The sequence below is a fragment of the Cimex lectularius genome, unplaced genomic scaffold (assembly GCF_000648675.2).
Source record: "Cimex lectularius strain Harlan isolate CLEC.00 unplaced genomic scaffold, Clec_2.1 scaffold461, whole genome shotgun sequence".
NCBI classification, from domain to species: domain Eukaryota; kingdom Metazoa; phylum Arthropoda; class Insecta; order Hemiptera; family Cimicidae; genus Cimex; species Cimex lectularius.
In genome coordinates this window covers 88,744-111,071 of record NW_019392982.1, presented here as the reverse complement: position 1 = coordinate 111,071, position 22,328 = coordinate 88,744, and the positions used below count along the sequence as shown (strand labels likewise).

The following is a 22,328-nucleotide window of genomic DNA, read 5'->3' as shown; positions in this document are numbered from 1 at the left end:
ATCCTCAATGGCTTAGTCTGACAGACACGTTTCAGCATTCTGCAATCTTCAGTAGGTCTTCATAATTTTGATCTAAAATATGTTTTCAAATATCTTTCAAAGCTGAAAAATTGTGCTATCTCTTGCCGATTAATAAATTCGTATGTACAAGAAATACAAATAAAAAAATTATTATTCCAAAATAAAAAACAAGCCTACACTCTTATTACTAGTAAGTTCGAGCTCAGTGACGCGGTCATCAAAAACAAGTAAGTTTTGCAACTTTTGCCAAGCTGTCAACCTTTATTGATGTCTTCATCAGGGATCTACAAGTAATAACAACATTTATAATTAATAAATAATAAGTAACACAATAATTCTCAAAACAATGGATAACTTACTCGTCACGTTATTAAAAATAAAATATTATAATGATAGCGGTTACAAACAATAGTATATATATATAATGTGTGTATTGTGTTTGTGTGTGTGGCAACTGTAGAGGGCCCTAAGATTATTGATATCACTTCTCAAATTCAGTGGTGACATCAGATTTAATGTGTAGCATTTCTTTCAATTATCTTCGGTCCAAGATTTTCTCCCTGTCAACCACAACCACATCATCATAATTTATTTCATGATTGGTTACATGATGATGCCTTGAAAAAGCTGTTCCTGGCCTGCTATTGCAGAACAATCGTATCTGTTCTGTGTCAACCTTGTATCAAGGCAAAAAGGATAAAAAGGAAGGAAAATACAAAAGGTGGGGTTGAGATGGGATGTTGGTGTCCGAATGGATCGAAGTCACGATAGCTCAGGTGGTAGAGTAGCGGCATATCTAGCCGAAGGTCGTGGGTTCGAATCCCGCTCGTGATATTGGCTATTTTATCTCAACTAAACACCTTAATTACTGGTATCAAGGTATTGTTTGGTCTGACCATAGTAAACCAAGGGGGCAATCTTTTCACGGGACAGTCTTAAAGGCGGATCAACACACTGTATTTTTGTGAAATTTTAATTTAATTCCTCTGCTCAATAGGAATGTAGTCAGGGACAAAGGTATGCGAAAAAGTTTATCAAAGGACCATCGCAGAAACTAACGGCAGAGCTACTAAATCTAGGACGTACTATGATTAGAAAAATAGTTGGACTGCTAACTTGACACTGCAGACTCCAGAGGCCTATGTAGAGACTCGGGGTGACAGAAACAAGCCTTAGCAGATATCGCCAAGAAGAAGAAGAAGAAACAGAGGAACACGTTCTCTGTAGGTGCGAAGACCTATGTGCACTGAGATTTCTAATCCTGGGGTAGGAAAAGGCAGGGCTTGAAGGAGCTCTTGAAAAAGTTTTCGAGTCTGGTAAAAAGCCTTAAGCTTAACGAGTAGGTAAAAAAATGGAGATGCACAATAGACCAATAGTGGTCGCACAGGTCGTAAAGAGGCCGGCTCCTATATCATCTAATCTAAGCTTATGCCAGTCTTAATAATGACAAAACAAATTTAATGGTTAAATGGTTTGTAGTTTTCATAAAATTATTGTGATATTTCGAAAAGTCGGTTTGATTTGTATGCAGTAATGAATATTGTATATTAATGTATATGACTATAAATCTTACGCCGGGTTTTATTTTACAAAAAACTATGTATTTGTATTCATGAATCCGTAAATAAAAATTACACAGAGATTTTTAAGTTAGCAAAACCTCAAAGTAGCAGGAACAATTTAAGATTTTTAACGTTCATATTCCAAGGTTCATTTCATGCTTATGAGAATACTAAAGGAAGCTGAAAGCACCTAATAAAGTTGGTTAACAGCTGTTTGTACGAAGCGGGAGGCACTTAAATAATTGAAAGTGGAGAACAAAAAAAAATCAACGATCCTAATAACGCCACGGTATTCATTTATTCCGAGTTTTACGATGCTGAAGAAACGCTGATATAAAACCGGCTTTCTTTTATTGAATTTTCACCGTTCGGCTTTTCCACCGAAGATTGATTCATTCCGATGAGTGCCCTGCGTGCTGTATCATACAAAAGAGTGTCTTACGTCGACCCCGCGAATAAGTAATAGAATTGACGATATCTGCCCCGGACCATGTTTTATTCAAAGGCGGCATAAATATTTTACAACATTTGTCCGCGAAATGACAATGTGGTAGGCGCCGTTTTACGGCTTGTACCCGGTTTTATGATATCGCCCCGAGTCACATTGTTTAAAGGTTTAGTTGGGCGGAAAGCGATAGGTGCTCGCCTTCTGACATAAATGTGCTGGTATCAACACTCAAAAGGGATTTTTGACCCCCTCCCCGACATCGGTGGAAGATAAATACGACAAATATACTGGTTTTTACGAGCGCCCAGTCGAATCAGACAAGGAGATAAAACCATACAAACAAAAAGATTAATAAAAATAATTTTTCCTCTATTCTTCGAGAACGTTTCAATACTTGGCACTACCGATGAAAAAAATTGTGTAAAACAGCACTGTCTTAAAAACAAATTACACATACATATATATTTTGTATATTCCAAAAATGATTTGTTTATTAATTAACTTACTACCCATCTATCAAATTTCTCATTCACGACTTCTTTGCAGGGTACATATAGCATAATTTTTAACAATTTTTATGCAAGGTGTAAAAATGTGTATACAAAATCATATTGACAAATTCAATAAAAACAATTTCTCATAGGCAAACATAGAAAATTAGAAAAACTAATATTGGAACTATGAATATACTGCAATAGTTTGAAGTCACGGAGCTTAAACACAACAAATGAAAATATGTGCGATTTCTCTGTACGGTGTACCTAGATGATGAAACGCGTCTGACAGACCAACACAGTGTGAATAATGATTTGTTACGAAGAAATCACACATTTAAATTAATTAACATGGGAAAAAAGAAGAAAGCATGTAGACATTTGTACCGGATTTTTTAACCAGTTTAGCAAGTTTCACATCAAGGTGAACTACAGAGCCCATCTTTGTTTTTGGTACACGGCACATTGCAGTTTAGTATAGACTTTTTTATTCTGTTATGTTAGTGCAGAGTTAAAATAAAGGTCTTAAGGAAATAATTACACTTGACATTCAAGTCAAATGATGTTTTTATTTTTAGAGTTTCAGATCCCCCAAATCCTAGCCTGAATTTTGTAGAATCATAGAAAAAAATTGGAACAAAGCAAAAAGTAAGGGGTATATCAACAGTATTTTTTAATTACTGATTATGAAATAAAGGTAATTTAAGTAGAATACCTAGAATGTATAGTTCTTGTGACCATGAAAGCTAAAGGATAAATATTTTTACACCCACAGATCGTTTTACTACGTTTAACCTCAAGTCTCTGTCGCGGATGAAGGTCTAACTTTATATACTTACTTGCACAATTTAAAAAATCAATGCTAAGTTTAAATGGGAGGCCAGAAATCGAACCCAGTACATGTGATCATCGAACTACCAAACTATAACCATCAAGTCCTATGTATCTGTGTGCAAACAATTATTTTTAAAAATTCGGATATTTCAGAACGATTGTTCAATATTATTGTATCATTAGGTGCGAGGGGTCTTCCACTGAGGTCGGGATTGAAGTCTAAAATTTCATTTTCATTGTTTTCCCCCAAAACACCTTCAGGGATAATCCCGGCTTAGAGGTGCTGTACCCCCCGGCACGACTTATATTTACATTCCCCGAGCAATTAAGGCGTTATCTAAATTGCCATCTAGTTAACAAATTTCGAGGCAAATGCTGACCTTAGGGCTTTATCTAGAACCGGATCTGCTCGGCAAACACATACTTAGCGCTCAACACACTGCCTAGAAATCCCAAGTGCACACGCATATCTCGGTTTAACCGGCTTCGCCCACGGAAGCACCAGCCAAAAGTCCCCTCCTTTTATTTAATTATCGCTATGCTTAATTGACTGGGTTATTTCAATTGGAAAGGTTGTCAACCAAACACGTGTTAGGATGGCCAGAAAAAAATCCGGACGTGGACCTTAAATTAATATTTATTTGAAGTGTGTGGTATGTAGTGACCGTTACTTAATGATTATTTGACATTACAGAATGACTCTCAACACAACATCCAACAATGACGCATCTACACAGAAAGCAAACACTTTGAGCCCTGAAGATGATCTCAATAAAGATCGAAACGTTGGTACGATAAAGAAAATGTTTTTCTAAAACCTACCTCACACCAGACCGTATCTCACGATCTCCAAATAATCATTTATTTTAATTTTCAGTTCTGAAAAAATACATTACATACCTTAAATTGTAAACCGTCACATTGTATTCACCCAGCAGATATTAACGATTATTTAATCTCGTGCAGAAATTTCAGAAATTTTGTAGGCCTCTTAAATTTTTTATAACATTTTAATATTGACATTCAAATCAATTTTAATTTTAATTAAACACATGAAAACAATTGTAATAATTTAATTTTGTTTTATGTAGATTTTCGGATGTTGTAGAGGAAGCAAGTTTGCTACAACAACATTTACATTTAATGTATGGTGATTAGTAACCGTTAATGAATGATTATTTGCAGATCGTGAGATGCGGTCTGGTGCGACGTAGGTTTAGAAAAAAATTTATCGTACCAACGTTTCGATCTTTATTGATATCATCTTCAGGGCCTGGGGCTTACAACATTGTCTAAATTATACAAATACATGTAGCATGTGAAAAAATAAATGTAAAATATTTAAATAAATGTAAATAAATGCAAAAATAAATACATGTAGCATGTTAGATTCAATTAAATTTCTATAATAGTATAAATTCATTTTTTCACATCTTATATGTATTTTGTATAATTTATACAATGTTTGTAAACCCCAGACCATGAAGATGATCTCAATAAAGATGGAANTGTCGTGTTGAGAGTGCCCTTTGTTTGTAAATGTTTTTCTGAAACCTACATCACACCAGACCGCATCTCACGATTTCTGAATAATTATCGATTAACGGTCACTAATCACCACACAAAGATCGAAACGTTGGCACTATAAAGAAAATGTTTTTTCAAACCTTCGACACATCAGACCTCATCTCACGATCTCCAAACAATCATTATTTAATCTATTAATTGTGGCATACTATCTAGTTTTCATCCTCTTCCTTATAACTTATAAATAAATTATTTCTAACAATCCAACCCAAGGTATAAAATTAAGCCAATAAGAGATTAACAGATTTTTTTTCTAAATGGTTCTGTCCTATATAATTAATTACTCCAATAAATTTCTAAATGTAAATATACAATTTTTTCATAGTATTTGGCATAAATATCACGTATATACAGGTTAGATTGATTTGACGATCTACGACATGGTCATCTCCTATGCCCTACCTTGTTCTTGCCATTCGGCGATAAAATCGTCTGTGGTTCGCGCCAATTAATGTATATTGCGAATTTTTGACAATACAAAAAGTGGTGTATTATTCATTGCACATGTAGTTCAGATTGTCTGAAAGACTTATTTAAAAGGCTAATTATTTGATGTACCTAATTGAGTAACGTCCTGTTGTGCTTATAGATCAGATGGTTTTGAAGAGGTACGACATGGTAATCTATTGAGCCCTACCATGTTGTTGCTATACAAAAACGGATTAATTGCTTAAATTCCCTCGAGAAGATCTGTACTTATTGTAAAGCGAACAAGCTGATATTCTAATTGAATAACATGTTGTTGCACCTTTATGCCAGATTGTTCTGAAGAAGTACAGCACGGTCAGCTATTGAGCCCAACCGTGTCATGCTATAAAAAACGGATTTTGTTATTAATTTTAAAAAAATTATTGTATTTATTGCAAAGCGATATAAACTGATGTACCTAATTGAAATAAATAAAATAATCGGTGGGATTAGTTAACAGTTTAATCAGAAAGAAATAGGTTGAGAGGTTTCTTATTTTAAAAAACACGCTTGTTGATTTAATCGTAAATATGTACCATGTATGAATATATCATATATATATTATGTGAAAGTAGATTCGCATAAAAATTTTGTTTCAATTTAAAAAAGTTTTGATTAGTATGGGCCTTGGTAATGACAGTACTTTTTAAGTTAAATTAAAATCAACGTTGATTTTTACGCTAAAGTTTCTGGTTTGGCTGAAATGTTAATCTCTTCAGATTAATCAGTATAAGGGAGTGTAATTATTGTGGTAGATTATTGTTGTCCGAATCCGAATCAACTTATTCATTTGCTCAACACTCGCCGGGATTAAATCCAAATCAATTATATTAATTATATCCCAGTTTCAATTAGGGGACTGGGTTGGTGATTAACCAAATAAAATAGGCCCGCCTCCCTTCAATGGTAAGCCGCCGCCGCCGCCACCGTCGGAGCGATACGGTTCGTTAAGATTTCGATCAAGGGCGCCGCTCATTAATGAATAATGATCCTTGCCGGGATCATAAGCTTCCGACGTCGGTTTGATTCATTACCGAGCTTGGCGACGCTATTCTATGGAGGGTTCCTCCTACCTCAACCACATCCTTGAAAAGAATTTCACCACAACACCTTTTCCTCAAAATCTTAATAAATATGACGTACGTATTCCATACCCAACGAATCTAAAATCTAGAAAGCCGAGATTAACACCTTTAAAATGTCTTGCATATTTACATAAATTGGAAAGCAGTCGACCAGTATTCCGTGTTCTTTCCTTGTGATGTCGAGTCTGTCTATTCCGGTTTTATTTACTATAATCACTATTGTCATTATCGAAAGTACACTGTATGTTACGAGTCACATAAAAAATTATCAGCCATAATTTTTCAGAAATTGAAGATTGTTGAACTTGATTTAAGTATTATCATATAAAATCATATTAAGTTTCAATTAAGGTTAATTTGTAACAATTTGTGCTCAAATATTTTCACATCAGTGCCCACATTCTCCCTCTCTCTCTCTCTCTCTTTCTCTCTCTCTCTCTCTCTCTCTCTCTCTCTCTCTCTTTCGTTCTCACTCTCTCTCTATATATATCTATCTGTCTGTCTATCAATCTCTTTCTCTATATTTCTCATTCACTCACCCTCTATATTTACCTGTCTTTTTGAAACTCTTTCATACACACCTAACATACACTCTCTCTCCCTCCCCTCCCATCCCTTTCTTTCTCTTTTTCACTCATTCGCGAATTTTTTCACACGCTCAAATATTTTCCTGTATTTTTAAATCTCTCTTACTTTTCTTCTCTCTCTCTCTCTCTCTCTCTCTTTCTCTTTGCTCTCCCGTCCCCCTCTCTCTAAAATCTATCTACCTATCAATATAAACCACCTATTAACCTGTCTATTCATTCATTCTTCTCCGTCTATTTATGCATCTCTATATCCGATTAATTATATACGAAGTGCTTATCAATGTTACTAATAATTAAACTTGATTTTTTCTAAATATATTTATTAATTCGAGATTGATTGTCTTATTCTGAATTTATTTCTGATAGGAAGTGCCGCTGTTATTGATCGACCTTGGTTATTAGTGAAATGATTGATACCTAGTTGGGTCCTAAATGATCATTTCAACCTACTCATCAGTCTACAACCATTTATCACCACAATCATTTTTTAAGCGAAATTATCTTTAATGTTTATGTTTACTACTCCATTTTAAACAAAATTAGTCATTAAAAATAAACATTAAAGATTGATAATGTCACGCACTCGTAATATCAATAAATTCACATTGTTTAACATATGGATCTTTCATGTGTATAAAGCAAGATCTAGAACAAATGATGAAAATACTTGCTCGTCGCACAATTTCAATTAGATATTAGCCGAAGATTTATAGCTAAATGATTATTCGAAGCCTGTCATTAGTTTGTTTGATCATCTAACAATCTATTACTAGATAGATAGATAAATTTGATTTATTGGTAATAAAATTATAAAACACATTCCTTTAAGTTTCAGGGGAAGTGGCGGGGCACTATTAAATCCCGTTGATCTATTTGATCCCTAGTCTAAATATAAAAGAATTACAAAAAACACCAAAAAAATAATCGATTACAAAATTTAAAATATATTAGATGATTTTAAATTAGTTACCATACAAAGGTTTTAATACTGTTAAAAATAATCAAAATTTGATTTGATTTTAAATATTTGCTTTTCTTGTGTAGGGTGGTCTTATTCGAAGGGTGTGTCATTATCAAGTGTGTAGCAATACAGATTCTTGTCACGGAAGCATTTGACAATAGACGAAATCAAGGGGTAATCGACAGAGTGTCTATCAGCCCAGCACTGTTGTAACGTGATAGCGTTAAGGGGGCGGGGGCAAGAAGAATAATGCAATTACACAAAGCCAGTTCACAACGATTGTGAAAACGTAGAATTCGAAGTGGTAAGGTGTATAACCCTTGTGTTCTCCGCCAACAATTTCCGCAACCTGGAGGACCCCGAGGAGGAGACTTTTATATCCTTGCATTCGAAACGATCCGGACTTAACTAAGGCGAGGGCTGGAAGGCTAGACGGCTTCCATCCGAACTGTGTGGAATTACGAGACCGCGGACAGAGTCTAGTTATCTAGTTTGAGATGTAAATAGACAAAAGGGGAGCAGCCGAGAGTTCATCAACTAATCTGCATCTTATTATAAAGCCTCGCCCGACGGGGAATCCGAAAAAGCCAACGCCCGCAGCGAGAATTCTTGACGTCCTGATGAGACAAACTTTATAGCGGCCTTGAGGAAAGCAACTTCCCCTGGGTGAAACTCGACACTAATTATTTTTACTCTGAAGTTAGTTCCTAATTGCAGAGCGAGATACTCGCGTAATTAGCGCGAGTGAAAACTTCCAAATATTGTGCTTTTCCAACATTCATAAATTTACAAACACGACTCCCTTCGGTATGGAGTCCCGAAACCTTTGGGACGCCGGTTTCTGCAATACATGTGTTGTTTATTCTCATGGAAAATCGTCAGATGGTCCCGTCTCAGAAATACCACCAAAGCAACAGGCAATGGGACTAAACGTAGGAAATATCAATGCTGTAAATTAAAAACCAAAAAACACCACTTCCCTATGCTCCGTCTGCTCTCTGTCTGTATGTATGTATATATATATATATATATATACTGTATATATATATATATTNTGACAGAGAGCAGACGGAGCATAGGGAAGTGGTGTTTTTTGGTTTTTAATTTACAGCATTGATATTTCCTACGTTTAGACCCATTGCCTGTGATTGTTTCATCAATCCCATTGATGTTGATTAATCATATATATAATGTATGTATGTATATATATATATATATATATATATATATGTATATATACATATATATATGTATATATATATATATCATATCTCATGATCATATATCATACCTCTTGAATATATGGAATATATGGAATTTAATTTTATTGCTTACTTCCGTGAACAAAATAGAATATTGCCTTCACTCACTTTATACAATTAACTTGATAAATTACATCATTGATAAATGTATTTTTAATACATGATTAATCAACATTAATGATGTGTTACTATTAATTTAAAATTTAGAGGAATTTATCAATTTTTTGTTGTTAACAAACAACCCTAAGCTGTAAAATGCAAATAAATGAATGACAATCATTATGATGAATAAAACTAATTTCATCATACTTGAAAATATGATAAATAACAGTACCTATAACAAAATACAGTCATTTTCAATGGTAGAACAACATTAACATTATACGTATAATCAACGTCATCACTGATTGTTATCTCCCATTATACTTGCAATTTGATAATTCATCGCAAAACCTCCGTCTATTGGTCAAAACAGGATGCAGGGCACAGTGGAAAAACGATGAGGGTCCATTTTTTGTCAGAATCGAGATTTCACCGGCAACTGTTAGCTTGTGACATTAACTATTAACCCGCAAATGTGCCTAGGGAAAACCAATTAGAATCCACTAAAAATCGCGTTTGAAAATGGGCGGCACAATGGAAGAACGATGAGACTCTTGTGAGCCTAAGGAAGAACGATGAGGATCCTTCTCTCCGCCTTTTAAAAATTCTTCCACAAGCTGTCAGAACGCTTAAATTTTTTGTGACTCATGTGCAGGGCAAAATGAATATTATACAGTTCTGCGATTCCTTCACCATCTCGCAACAGAAAAAGGGAGAATATATTAGGGAAAAGTTTTCTTCCCCATCCGTGGCCATAGCTATCTGGAGCGCGATAGAGATATGAGCATGATTAATCAAAAATCCTATGTAGATATGCCTCAAAGATGAAGGGATGTGATTGGTCCTAGCAGATGCAAACCCTACCCGTTCACTGTTATCGATTGTAAAAGGGAATTTTTCAAATCGTGGACGAATTACTTAGTACCGATGTACAAACCGAAATGTCCCATCCCCATAAGAACGATTCTATATTTGAAGATATCTCTTATACACTACAGTATAAACACCACCGCACTTCATTCTGTGGAGCTTATAATAAGCAAAACGTGTTGTTGGTGCCAAAAAGGTAAAAAAGGGGGAAGAACCCCGCACCAAAACAGCAGCTTCGTACCTCCTACGATGGGCCCCTTCCTATTAATTTGGAAAAATATAATGACTTGCAACACCTGACAAAGTTTCTCACCAACGAACGCCAGGAGGGTTTACAATAATTTGGTCACAGATAAAACTGCCACAGAAACTCATGATGTTTATTTTGATTATGAGGTAGACGATGAATAACGTAAAACTTTTTAGCTTAGAGCTTTTTAGCTTTTTTCAGTTTTATTTTTACAATAATTAATCTAAAATTTTGACCATAGATATCATTTCAGAATTTTCGTTTCACTTCTCTGTTCATCTTTGAAATTAATAATAAAATTTTGTAATCATGGTATTTTCTTATTCGTTCCTGGGTTCGAAATGAGGGTTTAATGGTTTTTGGATCATGAGAATTACTCAGAAAGAACTCTAAATGTTATTACAATCATTGAATCAAACATAAAAAAGAAACTATTTCACAAGTAGTCATAAAACTTTAAATTTAGTGTTTCTCAAATGTTGAAAAAATGGAACCTCATCATTTTTCCACTGGACCCTTCCGATGTAAATAACACTAATGAATTATCAACGCAGACAATAAATATATCGAAATGTTTGAAAGTGAAATGGAATAATTAGTATACATTATATATTATAATATATATAATATAGAAATGTGTGGTGATTAGTGACCGTTAATCGATAATTATTCAGAAATCGTGAGATGCGGTCTGGTGTGATGTAGGTTTCAGAAAAACATTTTCTTTATCGTGCCAACGTTTCGATCTTTATTGAGATCATCTTCAGGGCTCAAAGTGTTTGTCTTCTGTGTAATTGTGCCATTCTTGCGTGACGTGTTGAGAGTGCCCCTTGGGCAATGGCATTAGACATTACCAAATTGCATATAAAACTATTATTATGACGATTATTATTACGACGTGTTTCTTTGTTTCTCAGTGTACAGAAAAAACACCTACAGTGTTATGCAAAATTGTATAAGTGGCTTTAAAAAAATTGCCTTAAATACAGAAAGTTGAATTGACAAATTTGGTCCAATCACTTCAAAATTACCCTCATTTTTTTGGGGGGGTACCAAGCACGAAAAGGGTCATTTAATTAGCGCAATAGGCAAGCAGCCGTAACTTTTCTAATAATCATGACAAGTCGCGGCCAAGCTCGCGTCCCCTCAGACCGATTAATTGCACAACTTTAATGTTGCATTTGATAGTAATTGGTTTTCCTCTTCGAACTTTGAGTAAACGATCCCGTTTTCCACGTACCAGACCGGCTGACAATTAATGCACAAATTCAACATTAGAGCCAAGATGATTTCTCCCAAGTTTGAACGGCTTGAGGTGACCGGTCAACTTGATTCCGGTCGATAGAGACTGTCCTGTGGATTGCCAAAGAAAATAGTATCGACAAAAGAAGCTTCACAATGCGGACAATCGAAAGTGAATCCAGTCCCTTCGAAATCGCCAAAGTAGAGAGAGGCCTGGGAATTGAATGGAGTTACATAGTGGAATAAACGCAGCGTAGGAAATTGCTAGGGTTGCCTAATAGCTTAAATTGACCAAATTTATCACCTTTCAAGGCCGTTGAACAGAAAAATCTCCCTTTTTCTAGAGGGAGGTTAGAAAAACTTTTATTCATTTCTAAGGAAATAAATATCCGGAAAAGTAAACATCATAAAACCCTCCAAAGAGTTGTCTTTAAATAAAAAATATTACATAAACAATAGAGATAAACTATTATTTAATTTAAAACGGTTACAAGATAAATGATTCAATCAGTATAAACTTCACCATCACCAATAACTTTCCACAAGGCAGTATTGTAGAACGTTTCTTATATAACATCTATATCATTCCTGTCCTCAGCAATGGAACTGATCAATGTCGTAATAAGTAATGATCACTGACATATAAGACCAGACAAGATTGACAAGTCGTGTGAAATCAAATATAATTGAAATCTGCATACAAATTAGTCACCAAGAATATTCCAGTAGTCTTCAAGAGAAAGCAAATCCCACGGGGACATCTCGAACTAATCCTTGACGAGAAAACACATCTGAGTCCTTCTTAGAAGGATGAAACAAGAATGTAATGGCCCTCCTTTTTGTCATTTTTCATTTGTCGCCGAGAATCAAACGGTTTACACGACATTTGAAAAATGATAAAGAGGAGGGAAAATTCAAAAGGTGCGGTTGAGGTGGGAAGTTAGTGTCGAGTGGATCGAAGTCTCGGTAGCTCAAGTGGTAGAGCAGCGGCGTATTTAGCCGAAGGTCGTTGGTTAGAATCCCGCTCGTGATACTGATTTTTTATCTCAACCAATACCTTACATAAAGATTAATTAATTGAAAAAGTTAATTGGTCAATCGGACCACGAACAATAACGGATATAATAATCATTGACTCTTTATTATTTTGTTTGTCGAACCTGAGGAACAGCATATGTCTTTCTTAAATTATTAAAATGTAAACTTGTGGAATAAATTTTTCTGGAAAACGCAAATGCTTCCTCGTACTTTATAAACTACCTCCATAGTTCTTGGATGTATGGACTGTTTCAAAACCTTTATAAGGTGCCGATAGGAAAATGTGTGCTCTTGAATTGAAATGCTTAGAGAAACAAGTCTGAAGTCAGCTGGCAGCGATACAACTGTCAACCTGGCGTTTAAAAAAATATCATAATGAACTTTAAGTGTATAGGCAACAAATATAGGCACATAAACGTGTTTATTGTTAAATTTTCATTATTATTTACGTTATAGATTTTTTCATCAAATATTAATGTCGTTTAATATTTCTCAAAGAGAGCCCTACTATTGGATAGCTGGGAGTCACCCTGTTTCGATTTATGAACTTGTTTTCTTTCATTTTGCCTAATGTGTATTTTATGGACAAATATAAACACAAATAATTAAAAAATACATTTAATCAATAATAAAACTGAACCCTGGTAATCTTCCAATTTCTTCTGGAATTGTTGATTTTTTCACGTTTTCAATATTAACCATCTTCAATTTTACAAATTGAAAAAACGTTTCGACAGGTCGCAAAACAAAAGAATGTTAAATTGACTCATTTTTGACCGGCAGCTTTTCTTTTATCATACATTAAAGAAAAATAATGAAAGGGTTGTATTTTTAATTAAGCACACTTTTGCACCAGAGTTAAAATCACTTGATGTTTAATTTAAAATTAGACGCCGATGACGTTAATTGCCACCCTTTGCAATTCTCTCTGTTCAAACACAAATAGGAAAAAGAATTTCGGGGAGTGTAGTCTTAAATTACAAGTTTAAAAGGTTCGAGGAAAGGACACTCTTTTAACACTACCACCCTTGAAAATTAGAATATCTCAGCTGGTATTTAATTGCCTTTGGAGCTCATCAGAAAACATAGGATCGTGTCGGAACGAATTTTCATCGATTCATCGCGATGTGACACGTCGCTTCTACCCAAGCTTCTAACTAAAAAGGAGTTTATTATATTCCCAATGGGCGGGGGTTTTCGAATTCCTGGCGGGCCAGACATCAAACGTTTAATTAATTGAGTTTGGCGGTGCTGTATCGGATTTTGAAAAGCGGGGACGGGACCTCCTTTACACCCCCTTCGCCCTTTCGCTATTTTCCATCCCCTAAACCGACCCCCTTAATTAACCTGAAAAGACGCCCCGGGAAAGTTGAGAGACCGCGGGAGGATTAGGCGGAAATGAAATCCCTCTCTTTTCCATGCCCAAGGACGGGCGGCATTAACCGTTTAATTATATACAGACACATCCTTTTGAGTTGATTTTCCAGACGCCCTCAAACCGATGGAGAAAGTGCCAGAGGCGCCTTGTTTCTAATTCGATGTCTTTCCGAAAAATAAAGCTCTCAAAAAGGAGAGAACTGTACCAAGGCTAAATTTAAAGTTTAAAGAAAGAAATATAAAACAATTTGACCAAGAAAATATATAGTCTGCTTTAACTGCCATTTATTTTAACATTTTCTTATCAGATAAGGCTACGCTTTTGAAGGATCTAGAATGTAAACACATTTGGAGTTGGTAGTTGGTAAACATAAATACCACTTTCGACATTATGGGTATTCACGATATTAACTCTGTTAGGTCGTGTTAGATCGAGAAAAATGATGTAGATTTGTAAGAATCGGGTAGTTAACATTGTTCTAACAGGCCAGGGACAATGTTAGATGTTAGGTCGAAAATGTAGTCACATTGCTATCCGTTAGGTTGTAGGTAACCAACATGGCAGCCATGAATTTAACAGCTGTTTTTTGTTTACACATTTTTTTATTTGTAAATACGCCTTAATTAAATCTTTCTTCAACAAAATTTCTTTTGTTCATTCCTGACCTGTCATTCATAATAGATACATCCCCTATCCTATAAATTTGTAGGCTGTTAGACATTAGAATACACGTTGGGTATGTCGGCTCGAATTGAAGCGTGTCATTTGTTAGTACTTTTCGTGTGTATAGATAGCATTTTGATTGAAAAAGTTGGTTAATTTTCCTTTTTTTTAACTTCTGGCATCTTACAATTTAACACAAAAGATAACCAAAACAAACAGCAACAAGCCTTCAAGGACTGTTATAGCTTTATTTTTGGTCTATCTTTCTACCTGTCGCTACACGCAGCATTGCGGAAAAATTAACGTTTAACATGCTAAGAGAACAATGAGGCGTTCACGATCTTACTGGACGTTTGTCTATTCGAGTTAACACGATTTAACATCTTACAAACATCGTGAATACCCCTATTATGTGGTACAACAGAATAGTCAGCAGTCTGGTAGACTGTTGACATAGCTGTTGATATTCAAGAGACTGACGGGCCTGTTCTGTTCCTGATATTTTAATTTCATCCCTTGGGCACGGAATGTCAATATGCCTCTGTACGCTGAAGAGATTGCTCTCTACTCCTTCTGGGGAATAGATTCAATATCGAATATTGATTAAAGCGATGGGCAATTGAAATTTTAGCAATCGTTGGCAGATAATAAATCAACTGTTGCAATTTTCACTATTTTTCAAGGAATGGTCGTAAATTTGACTTTATTACTCACATGTAGGAGGACTTGGTCCACCAGGACATATCTGCTACATGAAAGCTTTTCCTCCTGTTCCACTCAGACTGTCGAAAGCCAATAAACGCCTCTTTTTCCTTTTTACCACGAGCTGGTCAGACTGATGTTTCCCGTTCTTGGATTCGCCTAATCAACATAAAAACAAGTTATCTACTATAGGTTTTTAATTGGTCCAATTAGTATTAGTAATTACTAATTGCTTTAATTACACGGTTTAGTTGAAAAATTAGTGTCACAAGCGGGACATAAAAAAACACTCGTTTGACAAAAAAAACGACTACACCAAAAATGTACAATGTTACATAAAGGCCGGGTAATTGCGGAAATGCGAAATCAATTTTAGAAATCTGAAATTTTGGAAACTCAAAAAAATCAATCTACCTAAGATCGTACTTTTTGATATAAAAGAAACAATTGCCAGTTTGTAATAAATATTAATTTAAACTGAAACTATTTATTTGCTGTTTGTACGCTTCAGTGCTTGGTCTGACCCCCATGAAGAAATCCCACAAACCAATTTTATTGTCATGCTTCAACCAATGTTACAACGCTTTAATAATTGTTATGCATAAACATTGTAATCAATTTGAAAGTTTTACTTAAAAAGCATATTTTGTTTCAAAGCGCAAGGCATAAATTTTTAATTTAAAATTTTAATATTCCAAAGAATGAGTCATTTTATTCAAACTTGCAGTCTTAAACAACAGTTCTTTGCAGGTTTTTTTATCGCTTTTAAAACCAGGAGCTATGAAAGAAAGAAACTTTAAAGAATTTTTTTTAATAAAAAGGGAGGGACTTAATCCCAAATGATAAATTATTTCTATATCCTCTTGGTTATTTATTTATTAACAATGGGATTTTCTAAGTGATTGTAAAATCAAAATATTATTGTAACCAGGCCGAGAAATTTTTCATTTTAATAAAAACAAATAAGGTTACATTTTTCCAAAATAATAAAATCCAAATGTAAAGGATATATTGAAGACTGTTTTTTTTTTTTTTTTTAAATTATACGATCGTCATAAAATATTTTATCGTGTGCACTCCGTGCAGATCGAAAACTGTATATTTCATTATCTCGAAAGGTGAGTTTCATCGGACTAGAAATACTTTCTCCCTTCATCGCTGACAATATGATTTAATTCAATTGGCATCACATTTTGTTGTCTGTTTGTTCATTAAATAATAATCTCCGGGTCTGCCTATTATCATGTTTGCACTCGGCCAGCGTCATGGCTTCGTCCGTTCAAAGTAAACACGACAGTCATATTTTATTGTTTATTCAAGAAAATGGAAAATAATTAGATTTTCTACAATATTTCCATGTGTTGTATAATCCTGAAAATTTCATTATACTGTCGTGAAGAACGTTTACAATCAAATCCCACTACACTTGTCGACTAATTTTAAAAATTCACCAACTTTTCATAATAAAATGTGACGATCCAGTAAAATCTTTGTCGGTCAGGCATTAAAAAAAATGTTTAAACCCGTTTATAAAGAGTTCTAATAGCGGTCTAGCTATTGATCGGGGGCTTCTTACCACTTTGATTCTTCTCCCCCTTTTTACTAGTTGCTTCCTTTTCAGAAGGCCTCAAGGGCTGCACCGCCCGCCCCGCCCTTCAACTCTAACTGCCTTCACTGACAGCTAAAACACGTTTTACTTTTCTCGCCCTGCAACGTACAGGAGCCCAAAGTTCCTCTCTACCCGGATCGAAAATACATGGAGCACTTGGAAATTTCGTACTTACATTCCGAGGAAATTCGGTTATGAATTGAACTGTCCATTAAAACGGTCTAAGTCTTATAAAGGTTGATCAACGATTTCTCATGATTTTTGCACGAATGCAAAACCAGGAGAAAATTTCAATTTTTTTACTTTAAACGGAAGTATAGTCGAGTATGATTTTCTTACATCTTCCAAGGAAAACTAAGTTTCTTTATTACTTTATTCTCTCAGCAACTTGAATTTTTCTTTGTAGAATGTATGCTAATTTAATAAGTAGCAGAAAGTAATAAAAAAAATCTTTTTTTCAGAATCGTTGCCAACGAGCACAGCAGTTCATTACAGCGGCCCATCGCCGAGTCAGCCGGTGTCGACTGATCAACAAGAAGTCTCGATTCAGCATCAAAGCGAGTCCGCTCTGCCGCAGGCGGCCTCGACCGTAGAGATCCCCAAGTTCGGCGTGCCCCATTCCTTCACAGTTCCACCGTCCCAGTTCTGGAACTCGGAATTCCGGAATAAGCAGCCGGCATTCATCAGGTTCAACATTAGCCTGCCCTGGGGTGCCAACTTCGCTGTCTACGGAAGACGGAACGTCGCCCCGAGCATCACCCAGTACGACTTCGCGGAGTTCGTCAAGGGAGGTCGGGTCGATCACAGGCTGCGACGGTCCATCATCCTCACCCCGGCAACGCTGCCATCTAAAAGAACAGGGTCTAAAACCTACGACTTCGACTCGCCGAAACATCTAGTCAACAAGAGATCGGCTGCAGCGATGCTCGTCAACGTCACCCTCCTACAATACCTCGACGCCGGGAGGTGGTTTCTCTCGGTCTACAACGACGACCTGAGGCCCCACGAAGTCGTCCTGGTCGTCGAAGAAGCGGAAGGAATATCAACGGCGTGCCCCAACGACTGCTCCGGCCACGGTTCCTGTTACGTCGGTAAATGCGATTGCATCGACGGATTTGAAGGTGTCGATTGTTCAAAAAGTAAGTCTCGCATAATAACGTCAGATATAATTATGAGAGTAAAATCAACTTTAAGAATAAACGCAATAGCTGTCAAACGATCTTTCTTTGTTAGTACTTCAAATTCGATTCAAAACAGATCTAAGGATAGTATTAAAACAACGTCTAAATCCAAATTCAATTCACAAACAATGCATAAATATGAATTGTAAAGTTGCTAACATATAACAAAAAAATAAAAGTATGAAAGTGAATAAAGTATGAAAACCCCATTTAAAAAACGAACCCAGCTACTCGGAAAGAGTTTCTCTCGATAGAAACTTTGCGTATAAAATAACCTGAGAATGAGGTCATATATTCCACATAGATCGATTGAAGGCTAAAACAGATATAAAATACAAAAAGGTATGGCTGATTTCATCACGAAAATTATTTTGCACAAAATACTTTTAAACGAAACTTTTTAAGAAAAAATTTTGAAACTTGTCGATAAAAACAATGAGAAATTATAGAAAAATTGAAAATCTACAAACACGAACACATACAGATAAGGAAAATAACAAAATCCAAACTATTTAAACCTCATTAAACCGATATCCAAACCTAACCGAATCCCTCTGTTTCATCCAACTTAAGATTTAAAAACTTTATTTTTGAATATACATTGCTCCGTAAATATTTTCTTTTATTACAATACTTATTTGGAATGGTTGTCATTTCAGTTCAATTACTCTTCTTATTTGACGTAAACAGTATAGAAATTTTTTTTAAATTCTCATAGAAACAATTGCTTAGATGACAAAAACATGGATTCAACAAATAAAGCTATTTCCTTATTAATGATTACATTTTTAAACTAAAAAATTCCCTTTTTTGTACACTCAAAGACAAAAAAACGGACCCCAGACGTATTTTGTTGTTTATTTCAAACTACATGTATTTTTATCGTTATATTAATTACAACATACTTATGTTAATGTAAGCTAATTAAACAAAATCAGAAATCCATGAATTTTCATTTAAAAAATTAATAATGATAGTTTGAAATAAAATTCACCAAAACACCGAAAAATCAATTAGTGATAGACAAACATTGTTAGTTAAATTCATTCTTAATTATAATTAATAAACAATAAATCAATTTAACAATAATAACATGTAATTAAAAATAACCAACAAAATATGAGTGTGCGGTTTTTTTTGGTCTTTGCGTATATACATATTTAAATAAACACAGAAAGTTAAAAAAATGAAAAGAAATACATAACAAATATAGATAAAAAATATATACATATATAAGCAAGATGTAAAAGAATAGCAAAAATGTATGTATATATAATATATAACGGGTACTGCCCGTGTCGATCAGTATTCGTGCATTTGTTGCAGGATCTACAAAATATGGCAACTCGTTCCCCATTGATTGTAAATTCATTATCTGAAGTTGTCTTGTATTTTGGTAACTCCTAAAAAATTACCCTCTTCTGATTTGGTTAGGTTATGGGATTCATCTACCGAATTTTCGGGTGGTTGTTCCCTAGCATCCATCTTGAAAACTCGTGGTTTTTGAAAAGAGTTTCTTGTTTAGATGCTCGTGGGTGTTTCTTGGTTTCTTTGTGAAAATGGAGTGAAATTTTGTTTAATTTGTGATGGTTTGTTGATTTGCATGGGTCTTTGTGTAAATTCATGTGGTTTGAAATTTTGCTTTTGATTTGTGTTTTGTCTATGATGTGGGAACGGTTGTTGGTCTATTCTCTGCATATACTGGAAGTCGTTTAACATTAACTTTTCAATGTCTGACAAGGTTTTAGGATTCCTAGTAGCTAGGTCATTTCTTAAAGGGTCTCCAAGACTACTTATCAAATTGGTGGCCACTACTTGCTCCTGAAACCTTATCAAATATAATTTTTCGTTGTCTGTACCGTCTTCCAGCTGTATTTTAGCTCGTAATAAATCAAACCTTTCCTTAATTTCATTTTGTTCGCAAAGGGGATTTTACATTTAATTTCAACGGGTCAACCAATATACTAGCTGGACCCTGCCTGTCTCCAAATTCAGTCAATAAATGTGATTTTAATTTCACTAACTCGTGGTCGGCTTGACCAATTAATATATTACAATTAATAAAGGTTTTTAGTTGAGATAAAAATAGTCAGTGGCACGAGGGGGATTCGAACTCACGATCTTCCGCTTTATACGCCGCTGCTCTACCACTTGAGCTATGGTGACTACGATCCACTCGGACACCAACTTCTCATCTCAACCTCAACTTTTGAATTTTCCCTCCTTTTTGCCATTTTTCAAATGTCGTGTAATCGGATTGGATTCTCGACGACAAATGAAATGGCCACGGAGAGCTTTAGTGAAGAATAATTCATTTTAAATCTTTAAATTCAATAATTTCGTGGTCCGCTTGACCAATTATTACCAATATATTACAATTAATTAAGGTTTTTAGTTGAGATAAAAAAGTCAATGGCACGAGCGGGATTCGAACCCACGATCTTCGGCTTTATACGGTCGGCTCGACGTTCGACTTAAGTTACTTCTCCGTTTTAATAACGAGACTTCTTTTAAACGACTTTTTTAAAAAGGAAAGAAAAACAATTTGGACAGAGCAAATATAAAACAACTACAAAAAATAACAAAACTAACAGCTACAAAAAGGACGAACTGACAAGAAAATCTCTAAGATAGTGAGCAAATATTAAGCGCAGTAATACACGTTACTAATTTTTATTGAGTTATGATTAATGGTATTTCATAAAATACTGACTAGCAAATTGACTCAATACTAATCGCTTAATTAATAGTAAAGCAATACGCGGCTATAATTCATGTGTAGGATCAAAAATCATTGAATCAAATGGTTCTGTTTTGAATCGACCAATATTTGTTTAAAGATGAAATGAAATTACAAAATAATTTCAAGAAATATTTTTACAAAATCAATTAATATTAGAAAGAATTAATCGAGATGTGGAGTTGTAGATATTCATTGTAGAGGCGAAATCCACATTATCTTCTTTTTTAATATTTATAACCGCCGTTTTGTTTTGTAAAAAAATGTTTCACTTGTTTTCAAGGTGTCTGCCCTGTGTTGTGCTCTAATCACGGTAAATACGGAGGAGGTGTGTGTCATTGCGAAGAGGGTTGGAAAGGGCCGGAATGCGACATCCCGGAATCGGACTGCCATGGAGATTGTTCTGCACATGGAACTTGCATCGATGGAACATGCGCCTGCCACACCGGCTGGACAGGACCTGCCTGCGATCAAGGTAAATTTGTTCAAACCGTTTTAAACCAACGAGTATTTTAACAACGATTCATGCAAAATTTTGTTCCGTCAATTAAATTATGAGGGATGATATTATGTAATCAGAAACAAGAAGCCTTATTTTGTATAATCGATAAAAAATAGTATAAGCACAAAAGACTTTCCTATAATCCGTCGGTAATTATCATGTTACCATATTATAATCATATTATAATAGATTTCATTAGCAAATTTAAAATTTAAATATAAATCCAAGAACGAAAACAAAATTTTCTTGACAAAAACAACTCAAAAGTCTAATTGGAAGACTTAGTTCACCAAAGGGGGATAAAGTTGACTGATAATAATGGAAGGACAATCAATACTTGTAGTAGCTTGTGGGGCAAACTGTATGTATACGTATGTGTACTAAATGTATAAGGAATTAGATAAGAATTTGATAGAAGAATTATTGAAATGGCCTTTCTAATCTAATTCTTTTACCAAAAAATTATTTGGCTGTTATATCATTCAACAGGACATCTAATGTAATGACATATAGGCCGTATTTGTCCAGGACGATCACCGATTTTCGCCTCGCCTTTACATACGAGGAGGGTGCGGTGGCGTGCGCCGTGCATTGCGAGGGTGCGTCCACATCATGGTCAATCCCACCGCACTATAGCGTTTAACAGCGGAATTACTTGAGGTTTGACATTCGCTTGAGATGATTAGATATGATGGTGGCACTGTTCACCTGGTCTGCACTTTCTCCCTCAGAGACGTTACTG

General features: G+C 35.0%; 1 protein-coding gene across 1 annotated transcript in view; it reads left to right on the top strand.

Moving 5' to 3' along the window:
• LOC106670527 (teneurin-a) overlaps window positions 1-22,328 on the top strand; it is a 74,698-nt gene that overhangs the window by 6,750 nt on the left and 45,620 nt on the right. The window contains exons 2-3 of the mRNA XM_014400963.2: window positions 17,625-18,302; window positions 21,368-21,559. Coding sequence (XP_014256449.1) covers window positions 17,625-18,302; window positions 21,368-21,559 — 870 coding nt within the window. The remainder of the gene's footprint in view (window positions 1-17,624; window positions 18,303-21,367; window positions 21,560-22,328) is intronic.